Source organism: Saccostrea echinata, unplaced genomic scaffold (genome assembly GCF_033153115.1).
Source record: "Saccostrea echinata isolate AGI-Se365-2 ecotype Australia unplaced genomic scaffold, CSIRO_AGI_Sech_v1 ptg000022l, whole genome shotgun sequence".
Taxonomy (NCBI): Eukaryota; Metazoa; Mollusca; class Bivalvia; order Ostreida; family Ostreidae; genus Saccostrea; species Saccostrea echinata.
Genome location: NW_026889771.1, coordinates 210,316 through 236,227, shown reverse-complemented (window position 1 = coordinate 236,227; position 25,912 = coordinate 210,316). Strand labels below are relative to the sequence as shown.

Sequence of the window (25,912 nt, the reverse complement as noted above, 5' to 3'; positions counted from 1 at the left end):
AAGAGATAGAGCGGAGGAAGATGCATAAACACTCAGACCAGCCGCACTTCATTAATTTTGTCAGATCAAGGTAGGAAGCTAATAACTAGCACCATCATACAGCAACTGAGTACGGTCAGAAAATGGAAACTTGAGAGGAAGCTGATATTCCCACAAATTGAAGAGACTACCAAACGGCCAGACATACTTATATTATCTGAAAGCATATATAAACTTGACAATATCATGGGAGACTCGATGTCATGCAGGAGGCCCGCGAACCAAACACATAAATGACAATCTGGTTACCGATTGCAGTATGGAGGATGGCAGAAGCGGAACTTCCCAGTTGAAGTGTGGGAATGAGTTTTCCAAGCAGCATCATGATGAAGGGTGATAGCAGTGTTAGGAATAAGTGGAAGAGCGAAGGAGGAGGATGGCAGTCAGAGTCATGCAGCTTTGGCAGTCGAATGGGCATCGGACTAGTTGTGGCTACGAAGAAAAGATGGTAGCTGGGAGCCTGATTGTCGGGGCTAGAAGACTGATCTCCCCTCGAACAACTTTGTCAACGTATAGGTTCATTAAATCTTCTGTATATATGAGTTATCTACGAAATTACGTCACCACGAACCAGTGAGAGGGTGTTGTAAAGACTCGCGATTTTTCCCTACATCAAAGAATTATCTCTGAATGTAGATACAGCTACACAGATGATTTTATTAATATGGCGGGTATGTCCAGCTTGCTATAGCAAAACACTTCACATTTTACGTTTATTCCATGCATAGTTTTCCCTGGCCTGTTGTTGGACTTTTTTATAGACGATAAAGGCCAACTAACAACTAAATTGTATGACAAACGAGATGATTTCAGCCTTTCCATCGTCAACTTTCCTTATTTATGTAATAATATCCCGCTATCACATGCATATGGTGTTTATGTCTACCAATTAATTTGCTACTCAAGAGCATGCTCTGAGTACGATCAATTTTTAAACCGAGGCAGGCTACTCACACAGAAGTTGATGTTGCCGGGATTTCAACAATCTCGTTTTAAGTCAGGATTCCGTAAATTCTATGGTCATTAGAATTACCTTATTGGCATATATAACCTATCACTGGTCGTATTTTGGCTGACTTGATTCATACAGAAAGTTAGCCCTTTTTTGTTCAAAATTTGACTACGGAATGTTCCGTCTACTTGATCAATACATAGGACTCACGGCGGGTGTGACCGGTCAACAGGGGATGTTTACTCATCCTACCTCTGGAATTTCCAGAGGTCCGTGTTTATGCCCTGTTCTCATATTTATATTGTTTGTAGTTTTGTTTTTTTTTTTAAGATCGATCACTGTTCGATATCATCACCTTTTTTTCATTTACATGTATATGACACTGTCGCCATATTGTATGAGAAAGCTTAGAACGATAAAAGGCAACAATGGTCAATGCACCTAGCACAGCATTTTGAAAGATGTACTGTAAACAACGTGCGTGAATATTTTTCACTAACTAAAACTGTGTCCCATAATTACGCTGTTGATGCTACATTCAAGACATTCCATTGAGTAATTTCAATTTAGTTGTTTCAAGTAAAATCTGGGCTACTAATTAAAGAAACAAAAATGAACCGAAATAGGTATGTAAGAATTAAATTATTTAAAACAATACTTCGTTTTCCATGACATGGCCACTCAACTAAAAAATAGCATAATGTCGTATTAGTCTTAGGTCACAGTATCGAGGAAAACAATTTAAATCTGCATGCATTTAAAATATTACTCATAAAAAGCGATTTTTGAACTTGACAATCTCTCTCTCTCTCTCTAAAAGTGATGTTCACTGCATTTCCATTATATGTGAAAAAATATGTATATACCAGCCATTCCAAGATTCGAACCCATTATCAGGTAAAAGAATATTCGTAGTGTCCATCTGCTCAAACACTATAGCACAGTTCCGTCTCTATGTTAGAATGTGTTATTTTAATTACACTTTTTGCATTTCGGATGGATAATAATTTTTCTTCAATTGTTATAATTTTTAAAATTTGCCACTTTGAAACAAAAATCAGAAATAGCAGTTATGAAGAAAATTCCTGCCTCTTTATGCGTATATCAAATTCATTCTGTTTGAAGGAGGCAAATTTTCAGATCAATGGGGATTCCCTATTTTAACCCCCCTCCCCCCCCCCCCGCAGAAAATCTGACTTATTTTTCTGTGTGACTAATTAAGACTTCATTCATGGAGTTTCCAAATAATGTTCTTAATTGTGCTGAGTATACCAATGTATCTGAAAAAAAAATGAACATCGTTTCCTGTTACTTAAAATTATTTTTATTATCTGCTACACCTTTATTGAAAATAACAAAAGAACTGCAACACCCTCTTTTGGTTGCCCACGAACATTGATCCCCACGAATTAAAATTATTCTTTAGCCTGCAAAAGAGCCAACAACATGCCTTCTTTTTTTCTAGTGTAAACCAAGAAATATTTTATAAAGTCCCTCTTAATTCTTCAGCCACATTTCCTTCAATCTTATTTAATTCTTCAGAGATACTCCCATTGTCCCTCTTCATTGTCCATGCAGAGGAATTCTCATTGTCCCTCTTAATTTTTCAAAGATATTCCCATTGTCCCTCTTAATTCTTCAGGGACATTCCTACAGTCCCTCTGTAACTTTAATTCCTCAGAGGCATACCTATAGACCCTCTTAATTTTAACGAGACATTCCGACATGAAATATGCAGATAACGAACAGTATTCAAGCTCAAAAGTTCATTCAAACAATACAAATCAGGAGCAGAGCAAACACGGACCTTTAAAACACCAGAGGGATCAGGTGCCATGGAGGAGTGAGCATAGTCCGTAGACAATTCAGTGTGTAAATAATGGCCTAACAAAGTATGAAAAACGTCAATCAGCATTCGACTTAATGATAGATTGTATTTGCTGACAAGGTTCATTGTATCGACCATAGAATTTGCGAAATGATGACTTTACACGAGACTGTTGATATTCTGTTTGATCGACTTGTTTGTCAATGGCTTATCTCGTTTTAGAAATTGTTCGTAGGTAGAGCATGCTCTTGCATGCGTATCGAATCAACTGAGAGACATATACCCCAAATGAACGCGATAAGGGTATATTGCTATATAAGTAAGGGAAGTTGACGATTGAAAAGTTGGAGTCATCAAGTTTATCATAAAGTTTGGTTGTTAGGTTACCATTAACGTCTTTTTCTAGTAAAATACCCAAATATGAAACAGATTTGTTAAACTCTGTGGTATCTTTTATTTCAAGCTCACTTGGATATATCGAGTTGACATATGAATGGAAGTTTGTTTGTTTGTTTTTATGTTGTTTAACGTCCCTCTCGAGAATTTTTCACTCATATGGAGACACCACCACTTGCCGGTGGAGAGCTGCAAATTTTGTTGTGAATGAAAGTAACAAAATTGTCAATTAATAATACGTTGTCGATATATCTAAATGTCGCGTTGAATGCCACAGCAAGTGTTTTCTTCTTTCCATGTATAAGATTTTGAATAAATTCTGCTTCATATGAATACAAAAATAGGTCTGCTTATAACGGGGCCCAATTGGTACCCATGGGAATTCCGACAGATTGTTGGAAGACCTGGTCTCCAAAAGCTACATGGGTATTGTCAATCAGAAACTCAAGCATCCTTTTAATATCAACTTCAGAGTACTTTTGTGTACAATCACTATGATTTTTAACAAAATAATGTTGCAAATGACCAATGACAAGGTACGTAAATTTACTAGTTCGACCATTTTTTTTTGAAAAAGCAGCTGTCATTGATGTCAAAAAGCTTGGACTTTAATTTGTCGTGGAGAATGGTTGTATAAAGTGTTGAAAAGTTGAACGTTTCATGTTATTGATTTTGGTAAAATTTTGTGATTTCAAATTTTCTGAAAGTTCCTTAAAATTTTTAAGTATCCAAGTCTGATTTACATCACTTCTCAAATATATTGTTGTACAGTACTCCTGAAGTTTCTCCTTCACTTCTGTTAGTATTTTAGTAAGGAGTAAAGAAAAAGGCTTGGTAGAACATTTACTGGTACCCGCTATGTATCTTTGTTTGAAAGAATTGTATGAAGTTAAGGAATCCAGTATAGTTATGGTAATCCAAATTCAATTTGATTGTTGGGAATATTAAAAGTAGTTAAAACTTGCATATGATTTTGAAGAATTTCCTCCTCAGAAAGGGAGCTATAGTTATAAGTTGGATTACCACTTGCAGAATTAAATCCCAGTTCCTCTAAAATAAAATAATGATGAGCTTTACAAACAAAGACTATGTTGTTACCTATTTTGTCGGCTGGGACCAGTACTAACTGATGGTGTAATCTAATTCTTTTTTACCTTCTGAGTTATTTAACACAGAAGGATAGATGGTTTTCATACTACCCCTCAATCGCTTAATGCGAGATTTTAACATCCATCTGATACATTTAATCTTTTCTGACAAAGTGTCAAGGTCTTCTTTTTCATGTTTGGCCCATCGCCTGGCGTAATCTTTCGCAGAATTCATAACATTTATGAAATTATGATGCCAGTTGAAAGATCGGGGTTCCCTAATTTTTGGCCCTTTTAAAATAAGTGATATAAGGTTATCATTATTATCTACATCTATGTCACCAGTAATGACGTATCCAGCAGGACTATAGTTGTAGGGTGAAGAAGAACATGAACACGTTGGAGGATTATGATTCAGATGTTCGATATTAACCGGTAGGCCCTGTAGAGTTTTCTTGTAATTAACAAGTTTGAAAGCAATAGTCGACGTATATTTGTAAGAAATACAAGGTTTTGTCTTCAACTTGAAATATAGTGGAATACAAGACAGGACCCTTTTGTGAAAGAATATTACTTATATTAACCGCGTCTATTTCTTTGTTGGCATATTGAAGTTTAAGGAAAAAAAAGGGATTGTTTTAACAGTATATTCTTCCATAAAACCTTCGTCAGGGACATTTCTATTGTTCTTCTCAATTCTTCAGAGGCATTCCTATTGACTCTTTGAATTCTTCAGAGGCATTCCTATAGACTCCTTTAATTCTTTGGAGGCATTCCTATAAACCTTTAATTCTTTCGGGACATTTCTCATGCAATCTTTCTTAATTTTCAAAGACATTATTATTGTCCTTCTTAAATTTTCAGAAGCATTCCTATAAACGGTCTGAAACATTCCTATAGTTTCTATCAATTCGTCAGAGACATTCCTATTGTCCATTTTAATTCTTCAGAGTCATTCCTATTGCCCCTCTTAATTCTTCAGTAGCATTCCTTCAATGAAATATGGAGATAACGAACAGAAATCAAGCTGAAAAGTTCATTTGAAATAATACAAATTGGGAGTAGAGCAAATAACGACCTCTAAAAACACCGGAGGTGGGATCGGGTGCCATGGAAGAGTAAGCATCCCTTGTCGATCGATCACACCCGCCATGTGCTACTTGTCGTATGATCGGGCAAACGGAAAAATCCGTAGACAATTCAGTTTGTAAAGAATAGCTTTTAGAAATGTTGTTAGTACGTAGAGCATGATCTTGCGTATCAAGAAATCTGGGAGACATCAGCTCCATAGCAAGTGATAAGGTATCTCACTTAATTCTACGGAGAAATTCCTTTCATCCTGTTTCACCCTACAAAGATTATAACCTCAATTCGTCTGAGGCATCCCAAGTCTTCATACCCCCCTAGAGATTTTTAGCTCACCACGACGAAGTCGAGATGAGCTTATGCTATACCCCCAGTGTCGGCGTTAGCGTCGGCGTCCCGGTTAGAGTTTTAGGAGCAAGTCCACTCCCAAGTAACTATAAGCCCTACCTGGACCAAACTTGCATGTATGATGCATCTATGGATGGACACTACCACACTTGCTTTCAATGCTGGATCTGACCTAGATTTTCCAGATGAGTGACTAGATTAAAGTATTGGAGCAGGTTCATTCCCAGGTAACTATAAGCCCTACCTTGACCAAACTTGCATGGATGATGCATCCAGAGATGGACACTACCACACTTGCTTCGGATGCTGGATCTGACCTAGATTTTCCACATGAGTGACCAGGTTAAGATTTTAGATCAGGTCAATTCCTAAGTAAATATAAGCCCTACCTGGACCAAACTTTCATGGATGATGCATCCAGAGATGTACACTAACCAACCTGCTTCCGATGCTGGATCTCACCTAGATTTTCCACATGAGTTAATTTTAGCCATATTTTAACCAAGTTAGCATGGATTATGTATCTAGTCATGGACGCTTCCAGACTTACTTTGGATTCTGAATCTGACCTACATTTTCAAGATGAGTGACCAAGGTAATTTTTTTTTGGAGTAGCTATATAATTCCATGGCCTGTTATGATTAAACTTACATAGATGGTGCATCTAGGGATGAAAACTTTCAGACTTGCATCGGATGTTGGAACTGACCAAAATTTTCTTGATTAGTAAACAGGTTAAATGTTTTTGAGCAGGTCTATTTCCGGGTATTTATATGTCCTACAGTATAACTCCTACTTAAACCAAACTTGCATGGATATTGATCTTGGGATGTACACTAACCAGAAAAAAAATATGTTGTGAAATGTACCTTGCATTCGTCGAGGTGAGTTCTTAATCTTTGATTACCTATGTTTAAAAATTATTCTTGATCCTTGTTCTTGTTCACAATGACCCCCCCCCCCACCTCCCCTCCAAAAAATAATAATAATCATACGATTAAATGAAAAACAAAACGGCAATCACCTAAAATACAAGTTTTGCTAAAAATTAAATGAACATACATGTCATTATGAAATTTCATAATACCTCGAACAAAGGATTTTTGATGCATATAAAGCAAGAGGAGTTCTGGGAACCAAGGTTTTTTGGTTTTTGTTTGTTTGTTTTGTTTTTGTTTTTGGTTTTTTTTTTGTCTTTTTTTTTTTAATGTCTTTTTTAGCCCCGTTTGGGCCCCAAAATTGAAAATGAAAATTCCGAAACCTTACTGCACATCAACAGGACACCAGCAATCACATTCCAAAATATGATTTGGCTGCTGTGTAAAATGCATGTATGAGAAGATCAACAAACTAGGGGGGTTTTGGTAGGAAAAAACGTCATTTTTGACCCCCTTTAGACCTCCAAAATGGAAATTACAAAACCTTATTGCATATCAACAGGACACCAGCAATCACTTTCCAAAAGATGATTTGGTACTGCATAAAATGTAATTGGAGTTCTGAGAACCATTAATTGGTTATTACTTAAAATAAAGGAGGAGTTTGAGGAAGAAGAAAGTATGAGAGACTGGCGGACGGACAGACGCCCGGACCAGGATAACAATAATATACCAGAAAGTGTGGGTATAAAAAGTGTCTTGTCATTAAAGTTACATCTTACCACTGCCTGTCTACCATTAGGTATGTAAGACCCGAGCATATGAATGCCTCCAATAGTCTTCTGATAATCCTTTACTACGAGCATTTACTAGCCACTTCGTTCTACATTTATTATTTCGTCAAAAAAGTGTGTGTGGGGTGGGGGATTCAGGGTATTGTACTTTCCATCTTAGTGGTGAAGATAAGCAGGAAAAAAAGCAATTTCATACAAATATCCTTCAATTTCGGAATATATTTACCATTCCTATAAAAATGGGACGCAATGAAAAGTGTTACTCTTGTTCCCCTTTCAAAAGAACTAGGAGGGCACAAGCCCCACCCACCCTCTGACTGCGCTTATAAAAGCTGTAAGTTATCATTTGAATGGAAGGCTTATAGAAAGTAATCTATAGACAGCGTTTCATTGTTTTTTTTATTTATGGTAATGGCATTAAAGCTCAAGGGACAGTGGAACATGGAGTATATATCTTTATTCGAAAGGGGGGGGGGGTCGAGTTGTTCGTTCGATTCGAACCAACTGTTTTAAATTTGTTTCTCGCTCTTTATTTATAATGCCTTGATTGTTATTTTTAGTAATCCGTTTAATTATCTAATTTTTTTCAAGATTTTTTTTATGTTTGAAAATAAAACACTGGAAGAAATCAAGTTTGTTCAATTTATTCTTTACTAAACCATACTACAAAATGAAAGATCCATTATAACATACATGTATAATAATACATATGATCAAGCTTGCAGGAGAATTAGAAGAACAATTAAATAAATCATTATTTAGAAATAAATTATGCCTCTTTTAGCAATTAAACTAATATAAATCCCCTGTATGATGCGTCATGAATAACCTGTAAGATTTATCTTTCTTGGTATATTGAAAACAAGTTTACTGGCGATATGCGAATGTTATATGGATCCCCCTATTATTTATGGTAAATCGAGAAAATTGATGTTTTTCTCCTTTGTTTTATTTGATTGACCATATCCTCGCCATACATGGCCAATCAATACTGCAGTACATATTTTTGGACAATTCAATGTAAGACACCCCCACCCCTACACACAAACACAGAACTTGGGGCTGATACTTTTGATGTAATCAATTTATGCTTTGAATTTTGATTTGATTCACTCTAAGACCCAGCCCAGCACTTAACGTATTACCATTTTTAAGGCATTTGTATGTAGTAATGATTCGACGGTCCTTATAAAAAGTCGAACAGCTCTATAGCTATTTGAAACAATATTAAATAAATTATCTCATATTGTGTTTGGATCGAAATATTAGCTGAATGAAAATAAAGAAAAACCTCCCTAAATTTATTTATGAATCAGCATAGTGTCTTCCCACAATTCCTAATTAAGAAATAAAATTTTGTGTTATGAAGTTATTAAAAATAATATTAATCATATGACACCAAATTTTATATTTCTGTAAAAATTTCTATGAAGACAATTGGAATAATTTAAGTATAATATGCATTATGAAGAGTATTATCAATATTTTGAAGATTAAAAACTCTCATAATTTTAACAGTGCATTTTTTTCATTTTCTTTGATTTATTTTAAAATTTAATTGTTCTGCAACTGTAATGCTCGTACATTTTCCCGGAAATTATTTTCTGTTGCTTGCACAATCAACGTCTAGAACCGTGGTTCATGAAAAAGACTTTATCCAATTGTTTTATTCAATACTCAACGGCTGTAAAATACATGAGCTGTGCAAACATAATGCATGTATTATGCAGATCGATAATACGGCTGATACACCAAGACCTTGCATAGATGACATCACACTGCATGCATGCTGTTGTAGCGGCCATTTTCGCGGAATTACATGTTTATTTGTGTCTGTGTGAAAAGATGCCTCGGTTGTAATGTCCCTAATCTCAGAGTAGTGTTCAAATCGTCATTTTTTTCAACGATCATTGTTGTCCAGGAGAGGGTAATTATTCGGCTATTTTTATAAAGGAGTCAGTGCACAGGAATTCGTTAGAGTTTTATACCTGTTTTGATTTGTATTCGGTAATCGGATGATTTCTTTTGATCAAGAAATTAAATAAACGGACAAGAGGAATCGGAATCAGACATCGATGAATCATAAAATTTAATCCATTGACAGAATGAATGAAGATTAACGCTGACAAATCAGTTCGAATTTCCTCACGATGGCGTCTCACACACCGGACTACTATCTGCGAGAATATGGAAGTGATCAGGTACCTCTAAGTTTAGGAGCCTTACAACTGGAACCAGCAGACCGAGCAGTTCTAAAAATCGCAGGTAATTTGAATTAATTATTATTACTACGTTTGATATATTTTTATCACCTTTTGATATTGACCCTGTCTTGGGTGAGAAGAAAAATGCACGTGCACAGGATTAGTCACGCGCAATACACCTGGCTACAATGCTTTGCAAAATATGTAAATTCCTTTTGCTTTAAAATAATAATTTTTGTATACTCAAGCGGTTGTATTTTAATAATCAACTTTTAATCCTATTCGAGGCGGGTTTATTCAATCTGGCTCAGATGAAAGTTTTACCTTTAGTGTACGTCACACAGGTAAACCGTGTTTATAGCCACGCATGGGTTGACCTATGACTGACATGAATGAATTATTCTTTGCCTAGAAAGCAAAAGGAGTTGTTGTAATGGCTTTGAACCTTACCGACAATTTAACGTCGAGGGGATGAGCACCTGTTTTTTGAACTCTTTCAGTCTTTGGATTTTTGGTGTCTTGCATTGGTCGTCATGTGAAATTGAACTTATCTACCGGGTTACTTGCTAATGTACTGTGATTTTAACCCCGTAACGACACTTTCGATAAATAAATCAGGAATTGAATGTGTAGCCGTTTAATTACAATGGGTTTTGAAGTATAGGGAGGTATTGTGTCACTGAGTGTTTGATGATGGCAATAGTCTTCTGGTAATGGACACAACTATGTATAGACCTCGCCAGGAGTCAAGCAGTGATGAGCCCCTCTCACCCACAGCAATGGCTCATTATGAGCAAAACAGGAGGAAAGAGACAGGTAAAAACAGCAAACATCTTCAGGTGAAATGTCATGCTGAATGCATGATTGCAATCAGAAAAAAACTTGCAGGGCAGGTGTTTTTAAACATGGGTTGATATTCCCACATGCGTGAAGTTTTGTTAAATATAGATCCAATATTTTTATTGAGTTTTTCAAAATTTTCTGGCATCTTGTCAGAAGAAGGAATGGTGCTGAAAATGTGTCATAGGTGATCAATGCTTATTTCAAATAGGTATGGATTTGGAGTTAAATACATTAGAACATTATCATAGGGCATAGATGTGCAGGCATGTGGCATAAGTTGTGTTGTACCCCACATAGCATTTGCACACCCAGAACTCTTTGAAGTGATTTTCAAATATTAATGATACTATTTTCAGGGATGTATATACTAATAGCTATTATAGGTCCATGTTATTTTATAGGTTCCCACTGTTAATTAATAATGAAAATTTATTAGGGACTAAAGAGCAAGATAGAAAGGGAGAACTGTAAGTACAGTCAAACCTCGTTATCTTATAGGACTGAGAAAAAACAAGATTTCCAAGGATTCAAGATATCAGGGTTAAAATACTTAAAGAAAAAGTAATATGGGACTTCCAACTCACTTCAACATATCCTTGTTATTCAAGATATCAGTATTCTAGATACCAAATTTCAACTGTATTGGTTCCAACGAAAAATCGACCCCCCCCCCTTTATTTGCATAGACTATATGCAAGTGTCTCCCCAAGTTTGAAATGGAAGATGCGTATAATCATATGAAGAAAAGTTCTTTTATTTTAGGCTTTGCTATTCACGGAAGTGAGATGATTACATTATTTGCATTTTAATGTTTTTGAGAGGGATCTAGACATTCTAAGTCAGACATCAAAAAACCTTTTCAAGTAGGCATTTTATTTTCCTGGTACCTTTTCCAGTTTTGAAGGATTGCACTTTGATGGGGTTATCAAACCACGAGTCCTGAAAGGTTTTAAAATTAGATGAAGTACATTAATTGAAATATATGTATAGATATCACAGTGTAGGTGTAAAACTGGTTTCTTGTCGGTAATCAATACAAAGGAGTTTCACAATAGGATTGTTAAATAATAACACACTTAAAATTTTGTTTGCATTTATCCACGGATTTATCCAGAATCAAACCTGTTTAGCTACATGAGTATTTATATATATATAAATGTCAGTATGTAATAAAAAAAAAAAGCCTTAATGTTTGCATACTTAATGTGCCTTTACGAAATGTCTTTGAAATATTATGTAAATTAGAAGAGGAGAAATATGTTGTGACAATTTACAACTTGTTTATTAGCATTAATTTCTGATATACACAAACACTGGTATTTTTTTTAATACTAGTTAGACAGCATTTGATTTTTCAAGTTTGAAAAATCTGTAAAACAAAAAGTTTCGTATTGTGCAAATAGCAAACACGTTCTTTTAAAATGATATTTGCAGAATGTATGTAGGAAGATAATATTGACTGGCATACATAATGCAGATTCAACCTGTATTACATAACATATTGCAACTGTAGAATCAATATCTTATAAAAGTTGGAGATTTGTTTCTTAAGCTAAAAGTGCATGCTGTGCAGAAAAGACTTTAAGTGATCAATTAAAATTTTTGATTATGAGGAATTGCTCTGATGATTTGAATTGTCATGGCTTTTCCAGTCACATGATATTCCTCAGTGATGTTGATAGATTTTGATTTGATACATAAAAGTGGTGTTGATATTAGATTTGATATGATATGTAAGAGTGATGTTGATAGAGTTTGATTTGATACATAGGATTGATGTTGATATTAGATTTTGATATGATACACAAGAGTGATGTTGATAGATTTTGATATGATATACAAGAGTGATGTTGATGTGATACATAAGAGTGATGTTGATATTAGATTTTGATATGATACATCAAATTGATGTTGATAAGAATTTGATATGATACATCAAAGTGATGTTGATATTATTAGATTTTGATTGGATACATCAGAGCGACAATGCATTTTTATATGATACATCAGAGTGATGTTGATATTCAGAGTGAGTTGATATTCAGAGTAATGTTGATAGATTTTGATATGATACATCAGAATGATGTTGATAAATTTTGATATGATACATTAGAATGATGTTGATATAATATTAGATTTGATAACAAATTATGTAGACACAAAGCTGATATACTGGTACTTAGATGTGGTTGAGTTTTGTGCCAAAAGGATTGTGATTTTAGGATCAAGGTCATTATTTAATCTTGAGTAGTACCATACCATGCTCAAAAAATGTACTAAGATATGATAAGCACTGCTAAAATGGATAGAGTTAATGATGCTTTTATGACTAGTAAGTCTTTGACACAAGAAAATGAGATAACCATCTAAGTACTTTCCTGAGTATGTATGAATATGTAGATCATGTAGATGAAAGAAATCCAACCATCAAGTTGAAGTCAATGATTTTCAATAATTCCAATTTACAGAATGTAGAGGCTTGGCATCAATTTTATAAATTGTAGTCTTGTCTTCCTTGCAGAAGTCAATATGCATAAATATTTCTCAAATTCTGTGCAAAGGTGTTCCCATGTTGTGGCCATGACTTAGCCTGAACATACTATGATTGGAACAAAAATAGATTTTCACTACATGGGAATGCTTGTATAGTAAAATGAATAATTGTGTGGTATTCTTAAGAAAAAAGAATTTCCCTATAAATTGATATAAAACTTTGAAATCCTACTCTTAGTAATACATAGTTTTGATAGCCATGATTGAACAAACCTTAAAATATGCACGAGGCTTAATAAGGAAGCTTTTACATAAATTTTGTCTTTTCTGACCCAGTGGTTACATTAACAAGCATGCACAATTTTTATCGCATTTCAAATGAAATACAGAGATATAGCTCAATCATTACCCCCATTGAAATTTTCGGCTAGATCTTGTGTTTAGATTGATAATTTATAAATGTCCATTTGTGTCAACTATTTTGTTAAGGTGTCGAAACAGAAAATTTATAAGGCCTGTAGACAATAACAATATTGATCTTATTTATTAACTCTTATCAATACTTTGCAATCTGCCAATACCATCTTTAGCAAAATTTTGTTTTCTCCTCGAAGATTTTGAATGTTTCTCATTCTAGCATAAATGTTGTTTCTAATATGACTAGGATACCCCAGCAAGAAATGAAGTGGTTTAAAAATGTTTACATTTGAAAAGGCTGTAAATCCTTTTTTTGGAGGCCAGACTACTTGAGAAATGCAACTTGTCTGTGATATTTGCTCAATTGTCGAAGGAGTTGGTGATAAAGAAGAAAAATTTTTTGGTTGCAATAGCAAAATTTTTTTAAGGTCTCTAAGAAGAATCTGGGTAATTTTTTTGTAATTTTCAAGTGTTTGTCAACTTTTCTTTGACTGCCTTTACTCATACAAGTAGAGAAATTTCAAGATAATCTCAGAAATTTTGAAATTTATTATTGAAAGGTTTGAATTTATTTTGAGATTAATGTAGATTATTTACCATCATTAACACCCTTTTTCTTTCACCGGCATGCACTGGATTTAACAGCATGTCTTCTACAGAAAAAACCGATGTTTTCTATAATCTAGAGCTAGCTTTCAGGACTTTTGTACAGCCTATAGCTGTATTATATCTCTATTCATAGGCCATATTAGTCACCATGGCCATTTATTTAGGTTTAGTGATTCTAACATTTCCATACTAGGCAGGGTTCGAAATTCACTATATACAATTCGCAAAATGTGAGTTAGAATTCCCATATTGCGAGTTAAAAATTAGGTAACTCGCAAAAATTTGCGAGTTGATTTTTTTTGCATTGAAACTGTAGCAAAATTATATAATATGACAGAACACAATGCTTTTGATTTAAATCAGTAATTTAAATAAAAGTCACACTGTAGTTGTATTCTGTGTATTGTACAGTAGTTATTTTTTCCTTAAATTACATGTACATGTATTTAATTTATTTAAATTTAACTTTATATGAAAATTGCGAGTAGTCTTATAAAATTGCGAGTTCACTTTCTTGGTACTCGCAATTATTTGCGAGTTGTAATTTTAGGGAGTTTCTAACCCTGACTAGGCTATATAGGTGTAAAAGCACTTCTTCCGTAGTCTATATAGGTGTAACACACTTACTGGTATAACAATACTTATGGGTTATATAGGTGATACAGTACTTTTTCTATAGGCTTTATAGGTGTACTAGCACTCTTCCATAGGCTTTATGTTTAACAGCACTTCTTCTTCATATAGGTGTAACATCACATTGCATAGGCTATATAGGTGTAACAGCACTTATTCCATAGGATATATAGATGTAACAGCACTTATTCTATAGGCTTTGTAGGTGTAACAGCACTTATTCCATAGGCTTTGCAGGTGTAACAGCTCTTCTTCCATATAAATGTAACAACACTTATTCCATAGGCTAGAAAGGTGTAACAACACTTATTCCATAGGCTATATAGGTATAACAACCCTTTTTCTATAGGCTACATGTATATAGGTGTAACTGCACTTCTTCCATAGCCACCTCTGACAGATCCCCATCCTCCCTGATCTTGTCACCATCTTGTTATATATATATAGACCATGATGTCTTCCAGACTTTTTCAGTCACTAATACTTGATGGATATCTCATATTGTTCAACTTTGATCTATGCATTTGTTAACAGTGATTCCTGTGGTGTACATTCTTGCAGAGTTTGTAGGAATTAGTTGACGAACTTTTGTTTAAGACAATTTTATGAGTTTTCATGGCTATGGGGTAATGATTTTATCACTATTATCAGTACTAATGTAAACTATTTAAAGATGTCTCAAAGCTTTGCTAATGTTGTACATTGTTTTGGAATGCTGTGATCTAATTGTAGACAACTTTTGATAAATAAATTAATCCTAAGTAATGCAGTTCAGAGAGACTAGTTTTTGAACTTAGCTTTTTACAAATATTTGTGCTTTCATTTAGAGGGGAATGACCATGAAATGGCTTATGAAAGCCATGATTTGACAAACTTTACCAAGTATTAAAATACATTAAAACACTCTAAACAGAAGAGAGGGTAGAGGTTGAGTGCCAATAGCAAGGACAACAACCTGCCTTGTTAAAGCTATAAAGATTTTTGATAGGACTAAGTCACAACAGGTGCTTGTGTTTTCTTTCTCTTCTTTGGGTAGATGTCAATGCAGTCATTGTCTTGAGTGTTTCTGAGGAGGTCATTTGTCAGCTTGTTGGAATAAAATGTGAAGAATTTTAAAAATCTTTGAATAAGTGTAAGCTTAACTCATTTCATGTTCTACTGTATGGTAGCCATGCAAGGGTTTGCATGACAAATTGATTTGAAACTTGGTATTATGTTTGTGCAATGTTGATGTTTAATGTAAAATGAGGTTAAAGTGGTGATGATTAATGAATGAGCACCTAATTATTACCACACAATACTCTCTAGTTTATCTTCTTATATGTATTTAAAGTGAAAGTGGACATGATGTTCCTTTTCCTAGAAATTGCAGGGGATAAACTCTGGTCTTACATCAAAATTTGATATTAGTCATGTAGTGTGCATGTTCAGGGTAGGCTGGGGGAGAATTTATCAATCTAAACATAGATATATTTGAATCAACCTTAAATTTATGTAATAAGTGATTAAAAATTCATATGTTGCAGCAACAAGTTAATCAGGTGTATAAAACAAATTCACCTCTAGCACTTTGGGCGTCAAATGCCTAATTTTTACGTTGCTTTACATATTTGAAAGTCCTGTCATTTATTTCATTTCAGATGAAAGAGATGCAGTACAGAAAAAGACATTTACCAAATGGATAAACAAGCACCTCCTTAAGGTACAAAACTGCCATGTAGTACTATATGTTACAAAGCAAACAGCTGAGAGAAATCAGGCTGATCTTTCTCTGTTTGTACTGTTTAGTAGTACACACTTAATGTTATCTACAATGAGGTAAAGAAGCGTGAAATTTACACTACCTGTCAACAAATTGAGTTAATACATGAGATGAGACATAACATTTTATTTTATTGTATCTAGCTTTTGTTGGGCAGCCATCCATATATATATTGGTGTATCATTTTGTTGATGCTATTATGTTACTTTATAGTGTCCTATAGATATTGTCTACATCATCATGATAATCATTTATTGAAAAAAAAAATAATTGAGTCCTTGCTGGAAAATTAACATCTAATTTAAGTGACAGTTTTCAATATTTTGTGCTAAAAAATTGATGACAAAATGCTGTCTAAATTCATGAAAATTTGACCTGAAATAACAATTCTGTTAAAGATTCAACAGTATGAAGAGAGTAACAGAAAAATATTAACATGATCAACTTATTATACCCATTTGTTCAGAAAAAAAGAAAGAGAGTCATAATTTTTGTCAGGTACATCTGTCCACACCGTTAAACTTGAGCAGAATATTGAACTTTACAAAAACTAAACATCATTCATATGAATACTGTAAAAAGAGAAGGTCATTGCTTTATCTTAGGTTGAGGTCAAGGTCAAATGAAAGGATCCAAGATATTTGGCTACTGCAGAAACTTGACACTGCAGTTGAAATTTCTTTCACAAACAACACACAATATCTTGTTACTTTATTTTTAAAAGAAGAGCAACTTAATTTTCCTGGTTTCTTAAATTTGAATATTTTTTCCTGTTTGTCATTGTATTTATAGACGTTAGAGGATTAATTGACCAACCAAAAAAAAATCTCGTTCTGTTCATTCAGATAAAAATTCAACAGTTTGACCTGTATTGTAATCATTTAAGACTTATTAACCTTTCCTCTAAATATTAATACTGTGCCTTTCTTATGGTTATAAGGCTCTATCTAGCTGTAGGGAAGAAAACGTGATTTAGGAAAAGTGCCTAATTAAGATTAGCAAGTGCTTGTAAAAGGTATTTTGGGAGGCATTTTATGGATCAGTTTATGAAGATATTTAAAATACTTGATTTTTTTTTTCAATGGATACTTATTTCACAATGCCTAAGCAGAAAGAAATAGTAGTCTCCTTCCATGGTAGGAGCTAGTACAGGGCCCCATAAATGTGAACATCTGTAGAAAATTACAATCATACTACATTGTCTTTGACCTGGAGTACTGACTTCTATGCTATAGTAACAGCTGATTTGTAGCCTTGAGAATCATAAAAATAGAATACCATGCACCAACATTGCATAGTAATAATGTTTTAAAACATTCTTTAGTATCTAGCTTCTGCATACAGAAATATATCTTTTATATGAGGTAGGGCTATAACTCTACCATAAATTCCCACTTTGTGTGTTGGTTAGGCAATAATTCAGTTGTCAGATGACCGGCTCAGGTGCGATGGGTGGACCTGTGTTACTGCATGGCCAGCAGCTAGGGCCAGAGCACATGCCATTAATTATCAATGAGCAAGCCTCAGCATACAGGTCAAGAAAAGAAAGAAGAAAAAAAAATTCACATGGGGAGTTTTCTCTTTTTGCTGATTTTGTAGTTGTTGATGTGAAATTAAATAGCCCATATGACTGATTTTTTTTATGGATTGATACATTTAAAATTGAAATGCACATAAAATTTTATGCAGGTAGCCTAAACATAAAGGCCATACCCCTCTTTACCCACAGGGGGCATGGGTCAAGAATTTTTTTATTTTAGGAGAAGAGTGATATTTTCTGTCAGCCACATTTGAAGTAAGATGGGATTTATTATGACTATACCAGCTTGATCAACTTCGCCTTATCTCATTACTTAGTCAGGAATACTTGTGTTGTAGTGTTGTGGTACACTTCAAGTCCACTGCCCCCTCCCACTACCTAGCTCAAGAACAACATTCCAAACACACCCTCTGATTAATGCTTTATCTGTGACAGATGACTCGTTGTAGCACATCTATCCAATGTTACTCTGTATTCTGTAAATATCTCTTATTGATTTAGGATGATGTTTAATCTAGTCCTGAGCAAGGACAAAAGTATAATACTATAGGTATTAATTAATCTATTGTGATTAGCAGATTTTGTAATGTGACAGTCTATTACAGAATGTTTCCTATAACAATCTTATAACTTAAGTAAAATTACATGTAACAGCAGTGCCAACAAAAGGGCTGATAGGCAACTCAAATTTAGAAGCAATTCTCATGGCAGTATTGATGCTAGTGTAGGTAAAATTTGACACAATCAGAATGTAAGGTTGGCATATAACCAGGCATTAATTCTCAAGAATGTTCAAACATATGGTAGAAAGTTCTTCTCAAGTCTTACTTCTGTACAGAGGAGGTCAAAACAGGAAGGAGCTGGATGTATATAAGTATACAACATGATGTAGCACCCTTGAACAGTAGGAACAATTGTCACGTGTTAGTTTATATAAATATTGTCTAGGTGGTAGTAATATAGGTGGTAGTAAACATTTGAGACTTAATTGTCTTGTTTTTCTGTAGAAAAATCTGGAAACCTTTGAGCTAGCATTGATGGCTTGTTAAAATTGATTATGTTTATTTATAGCCAGAGCAATATGCTTGAAATTAAACCAGATAGTAAATATTTTAAAGGTCAATGCTGAGTTAATTTTCATTTCATAATGACACACTACATGCAATTTATAGTATTCAACTTTTAATTTGCAACAACATGGTAAGTATAAAACTCAACAGCTATGAATTGAGCATTACGGAAAAACACTCCTTTCCTATGTCCCCTATTAGGTATACAAGATTTAAAATAAAAAAAGAAGTTATTATAAAATTGAAAATTGAAAAAAATATGATTTTAAAAATGTGTGTACTAGACAAAATCAAGATGTCGTCATGGCAGGAATTTGAACCAGTCATTAAGCTGTCTGCACTGCTTTGAATCAATATACAATAATACAAGTCAATCCCTTTGTAATGTCAGGCCAGACAATCCACATATGGCCAAAGTCTGTCCGTATTAATGTCAATTTGTAGAGTTCATGTAGTTTTTGTTGGTGCAGTACAGATGAGTCTAAGTATCCTGCTGCAAATGCAAACTGACTCCACCCATAATAACAATACTGATGATGTACACATATGATATAATGTATGACATATATATACGGTGTCTTGTTCTGGACAGCACCGACTCAGAAAATTTTAAAGAAATGTTGAGTAGCAGATCAGACATAAAACAAACTTAATGTGGCCGGCCTGTTGAAGGCTGTAAGTGGTTGTTTACTCTACTTGTAACTGCGATAGCTGGTTATTTGAATTATTGCCAGTTTGATAAAAATATTTCTACTACACTATTCCACTGGGACAGAACGTCTGTAAAGGAAGACTACTCCGATAGGCATATTCATTAGTACAGCTAAAGGCAAAAAAGAATTGAAAGAGTTGTCTTTCCTTTGCAGAACCTTTATCCTTATATCTTTATATACCTACACTTTGTGCGAATTTTACATATATTTATATGGTATTGGACTCAATATCTCAGAAATTGTCTTCAAGGTTTTATTTATATTAAAAAAAATCATTTATCATTTATTTTTTATTTATTATTCTTTATAAATCAGAACTGTATATACATGTACTGTTATACAGTGGTCTCCCCTTCCTGTTGACTACATGCAGCATTGGAGATTTTCGCAGGTTTGTTAAGTTCTGTGGACATGCTGCATGAGTTTGTGTGTTGATTCCCCAAATTTATTTTAGTGTTGTATAATTATTATATTTGTACCTGTAATATATATATGGTTATACAATATATTGTAAACCACCATTAATTTCTATTATCTTTGGATTGCTTTGCTTGTATTTCTAGCAGTTTTTTTAGAGAGTTCTCCCCTTTTATTCTGTTGTTTAGATTTTAAATGGCATTAGGATGGAAAGTGGGGAGGGGGCTCAATTAGAAAGTTCTTAAAAACTTGACTTATAGTCTAAGAGTTTGTGTTGTTTAAGACATTGAGGAAATTACATTTGGAATTCAGTAAAATTAATTTATGTTGCTAGGTTGCCTAGAATTTACATATCATTACAGTAGGTCAAGACACATTCCAAGGAATGCACACAATGTAGTTCATAATTAAATGTGCATGTTTGTCAAGCATGTCTGTGTCTTTATATACTAGTAAATTATTTTACCTATGTTGAAATTTGTAACCTATGTTGAAATTTAAATGTTGTGGTTTTAAAAGTATTTGATACTACATTTTCATTCATCATTTTTGTTTTGTAACATTTTTGCCATATTTAAAAGAAAACTAGCTTGCTTCAATTAATGCATTAAAAAACTCTTCTTTTTTTTCAATTTGAATTTCAATGAAATGTCAGCTTTTATACAATTTAAAAGACTGTTACACAGAAAGGACATTAATACTATTCCATTTTTTTTTGTTGTGGGAGAGAAGAGTATTTCTAAATGATGCACAAATTTTAGAAATTTCTGGCAGAAAACAAGTATATGTTAAACCATTTTGATATGAAATTAGTTCATGAACAAAAGTGGGCCATTCAGATCTTTTGTGGAAATTTTTTGTTGAAAAATATTTTAAGGTTGTTCAAGGTTTTTATTTTTTTTTTTTAATTTAGGGGGTGTAGGATGGGTGTCAGGGAAGGGGAATGCACGCATATAGAAAATGATTAAGCAGTACACAGGAATAAGGACTGTCCAAGAGTTGATTATTATTAGATATCATGAATCTCATGGGAGTTTTCCATTTACGTTTTTACTAGTCATCAATGATTTTTAAAAACCCTAACCAGTATGTATTAGGCCAAACAAAAAAATATGTGTGGTTCCGGTTACACTTCCAAAAAAATTAGGGTAGGTAGGTAGGGATTTTTTTTTTTTTTTTTTTTTAAACAAAATGATTTTCTTAATTTTTTCTAAATAATACCTATCACTGCTTTGCAAATGGCATTTAGATGTGGTGTGATAATATACTAGTCAATATTGGTAGGGGACACCTACATGCCAGCTTGCTTTGGATTTAACACTATTAAACACTTGCACTATGTTTTGCAAGGAGGCCGCCATTGCTGAAACTAAAACTTAAACTGGAGCCATTGATGGAAATCGGGGAAAATTGCAGAAAAAATATGAAAATTCCCAAAAAAAGTTTAGGGTCAGGGGTATAAAATAGGGAAGGTCGGGTAACCGGAACCACACATATTTTTTTATTTGGCCTTATATGTTGTTGATTAATTGTAGGCGGGAAGAAGAGTGATCGACTTATTTGAAGATCTCCGAGATGGACACAACCTCATCTCACTGTTGGAAGTCCTGTCCCATGATACACTGGTAATATAGCTATTTTAAACACTCAGTACATATTGGCATTTGCAAGGTCAACTATTTATACAGTAAAACACCCTTATAGCAAACACACCTATAATGAACTGACGCTTACAGTGAAGTGATTATCATTCTCCATCGGTTTAAAATATGTTGTGAACTTAAGGGATATAACAAATTACATTTATAGCGAACCAGAATCGTTCTTCCCTGGCACTTCGTTATAAGCGTGTTTTACTGTATTATTATTTTATAAATAATATTAATCTAAGGATACAAAATAAATTGCATCCATGCAGACTCAATTAGGTTAATATTAGTGTTGCAAATTTTCATTGATGGTGATTCCCTTTTGAAACTGGAGGCCTATGGTTGTTTGATTTCAGGGGGTTCATTATTATCAGTGAGATTGAGTTCTGAGATTACATTTTTTAGACATTTAACATTGTTTGTTAGTTTATGTTAGATTAAAGGGCCTGCAAGTCATACCATGGAGAAGCATAGACTAGACGATAAGGTTAACATTTGCTATCTGTCTCTCTTATCTAGATTGCTGATTGAAATTTTTGTCATTTTATTTTAAATACCTTATCTGTACATGAACAGCTAGGGTAAAAGTTACCGGGGGTAAGGGAAAAAACTTTTTTTTTCTCTAGGATTCTCAGAAAAATCCAACCATTTAACTTTTTCAAAGAACAGTCGAGAATAAATTAACTTAAAAGAGATGCTTTAAAACTTGCTTAAATTTTTAAATTAAATTTGTGCTTAGTTTTACTACATGCATCATGCAAAAGATTACCTAAAAACTAGAGACCGAAAACCCCACAAACATCTGTATATATATGCTTTGTATTTTAGCCCAGGGAAAAGGGTCGAATGAAATTCCATAAAATACAGAATGTGCAAATAGCCCTCGAGTACCTTAGTAAGAAAGGAGTGAGTATCATTAGTCTTCATATTAGTGAGCTACTATATTAAAACATGTTAAAATGTTTAAAATAGAAAGAGAAAAAATCAGTATTTTTGTGTCATCACTGAAACCTTTAATATTTTTTTTAAATATATCACCTTGAAAATGATAGTAAAATAAACAAGTCAATATTTTCAAGCTTAAGACTGCAGATTTTCTTCTAAACCAGAAAGAATAATGTTAAAAAACAGTTTACTTGTGTGCATCTGGAAGAGAATTATGAAATATGAGAATCTAAACATAAGATATTATAAACTATTTTGTGGTACAGATTCGTCTGGTGAACATTCGGTCTGATGAAATAGTGGATGGAAATCCGAAACTGACTCTTGGATTAATCTGGACCATCATTCTTCATTTCCAGGTAAGCTCTTTAGTCCCCAGTATTGTATTTTGGTTTTATAAAGCACACAAGAAGAAATAATGCTCTATTAACTTAATTTGTCAAGAAAAAATCCAAACACTACCTGTAACTTTTATGGGCATTTTGCAACTTCAACTTGATTGAGGCATGCACAAAAATAAAAAATAAAATTGAAAACGATTGAAAAAGAGGAATATTGTAGATTTAGATGTGTGATTCATTCTGATAAATATATATATCAAAGCAGGTGTGCTTTATTTGATACGACAATGTAAATATTCATATATTGAAATTTAGAATTCTTATCTTATATATGGCTAAGAGTGAGGACGGATTAAAGATTTAAAAGAAAATTCTTGGAATCATACATATTGCAACCAAATTCTTTTGTAATTTTTTAATACATTTGCAGCCAAATTCTTTTGTAATTTTTAATACATTCAGTGGAGTAGATACACAGGTGTTGTGTATCAGGATGGTTTAATACTGTATTAAAATCAACTTCGATAATACCTTAATGCCATTTATAGTTTTTTTTGGTTTGTTTGTCTTGTTTTGGTGTTTTAAATCGATATTTAAATGAATAACTGTTTCTCAATGACACTTTAATTTTCTTCTTTAACAACCTGTGGTGACTTGTTAACATTATTGTTGTAGATAAGAAAGAACACTGCTCTAAATTGCTATTTTTCTTTTTCATTGCATTCCAAGTGATTGCATAAATTCAGAACAGTGGTAAAAATTGTTAAGTCTTGGATCGCAGTTAGAACATAATTTGTAAAGATATTTGATGTTTGTGTGAGTGTTTTAACACTCCCTTTGATCTGAATATTTATTGGAGAAAGTGAAGATATCTGCTTTTATCTTGATGTTAGTTTTTATGTCATTCAGTCAAAATCTTGGAACACACAAATTAAGAAAAACACTGTGATTCAGTGATGGTACTAGATTTATATTAATTTCCAGATTCTTATCCCTGATTTGTTTGTCAAGTATATTACTGAAAGTGCCAATAAAGCAATATGGAGACTTTCCACTGAGAGACCCCTGTCTGTGGCAAAGAAAGATAATACAGATGATACGATTAATATTGGGACATGCTGTGATCCATTTAAATTATGAACTGTTTGACTCATCTTTTTGCATGATGATTCAACAGAGTCTAAGATAGTACAAAGCAGGTCTCAATCAGATGGCAGTTTCACAGAAATAAAACCTTGATGCAATAGATCCATGTGAGTTGTATGTGGTCTCGGTTGCATGGTGTTTGGAAAGTTTTTCTGGAGATGCACATTGCTGTGTTTGGTATTTTCATCCCTACAGACAGGGGAGTTGGAGCTTTCTGTAAGAAATCTTTATATGATTTTGATTTCTGATATGGATAACACAGCTGCAGTTGATTATAATGTTTGATGGGAAAATGATACATAGATAAAAATGTTGGGTGAAGTTTTTGACATATTGTGGTGATGTAGTGGCAGGCAGACTCTACTCACTTTTCCTTGGGCAGCTGACAGAGACTCAGTTTCTCCTTTGAGTGGCAGGAAAGAGATATTCAGTTTTCTTTTCTTTGATACCTGCTTAACTGATGGATTTTGTGTCACATGAAATCAAAATAAATAAAACATACATATCCCACCAACTGTTTTAGTACCTATATAGAAATTAAACCAAAGATTTTATGTTACCGATTGCCTAAACAAATTGTCTTTTTCTCGTTTTGTAAGCAGATGTATGTTACTTAAACCATAACATTTAGATGGAGATTCTCCAATTTCCAAATACAAACTTGTATTCAAAAGACCTTTACAAAAAAATATATAAAATAAAAGATGGGAAAAAGAAATGTATTGCTGATGATATTTTTTGTATGTGTACCTCTGTTATGAGGATGCCTATATCAACTACCTACACTTTATATATATTTAACATTGTCAAAGTATTTTGAAAGTTCATGACCTTATATTGTATATTTCAATCAGGCATATTAGTACTTCATAGAAAATATGCATGAATTAATGTTACATGTATCAGGTTATTTTTTCATGAACTATCAAAACTGAAATATATTATGAACATGTATATATATATTCAAACTATTTGTTTATTTCTTTGAAAAACAGTGGAAAAAATTTTTCTAGGGTTAATTTTCTGATTTTTGATGCATTACTAATTCTAATATTACTTTTCATCAGTTGTAATTCATGAGGATGTGGACTAAAAATTTCTTTCTAAAGAATTTTAGAAATTATGTATGATTGTGTCATTTAGCCCATATGAACCCCCCTTTTTTTTTCTTTTTTTTTTTTTTTTTGCTTCTGATGAGATAAGAATGAAAATATTGTGAAGAATATTTGCTAACAGAATCTTGATTTTGTTCAAATTCATTTTGTTGTCAAGTCTAATTAAGCTAACATTTTATTTTAATGAACATTTTTATACAAAACTTTATTTCTTAATATTACACTTCTTATAACGTTTTCCAGACATCCAGTACAAATTTTCGAGAGTAATGCTTTACAAATTTTTGATTTCATATTTCCTTACCTCATTTCTTTTCTCCCATCAAATAATGTTAAAAAACTTATTCCCCCTCCCCTTTTGTTAAAAATCACCATCACTTTCACATTGCTTATCAATAAGGCTAGATAGGTGAAACAGTAGGCTATGGGCAGTGATTGTATAATTGAGCTATCAGAAGTTTTGCCTGTGTTGTGTTTTTATCGGTTGATGATGCATGTGATAGCTTTCGTATCCAGACATCTCCCCAGTAAGCACAAAGTTTATATTTTCCCCCTCCATATGAAGTTTGGCATGTTTTGGAGTTAGGTGAAATAAAGGAATACTAG

At 33.4% G+C, this 25,912-nt stretch overlaps 1 protein-coding gene across 12 annotated transcripts in view; it reads left to right on the top strand.

The window, feature by feature from the left end:
* Positions 1-9,124: 9,124 nt before the first annotated feature.
* LOC133190151 (microtubule-actin cross-linking factor 1, isoforms 1/2/3/4/5-like) overlaps positions 9,125-25,912 on the top strand; it is an 84,720-nt gene continuing 67,932 nt past the window's right edge. For 4 of the 12 annotated variants that reach the window (XM_061325617.1, XM_061325619.1, XM_061325615.1 and 1 more), the window contains exons 1-7: positions 9,127-9,336; positions 9,514-9,674; positions 16,249-16,310; positions 20,037-20,084; positions 21,646-21,735; positions 22,588-22,665; positions 22,971-23,063. In XM_061325617.1, the coding sequence (XP_061181601.1) occupies positions 9,560-9,674; positions 16,249-16,310; positions 20,037-20,084; positions 21,646-21,735; positions 22,588-22,665; positions 22,971-23,063 (486 nt within the window). In that variant the 5' untranslated portion in view covers positions 9,127-9,336; positions 9,514-9,559. Of the gene's footprint in view, positions 9,337-9,443; positions 9,675-10,032; positions 10,430-16,248; positions 16,311-20,036; positions 20,085-21,645; positions 21,736-22,587; positions 22,666-22,970; positions 23,064-25,912 lie in introns of those variants that run through there. The other 8 variants (XM_061325621.1, XM_061325614.1, XM_061325625.1 and 5 more) reach the window with 8 other exon arrangements.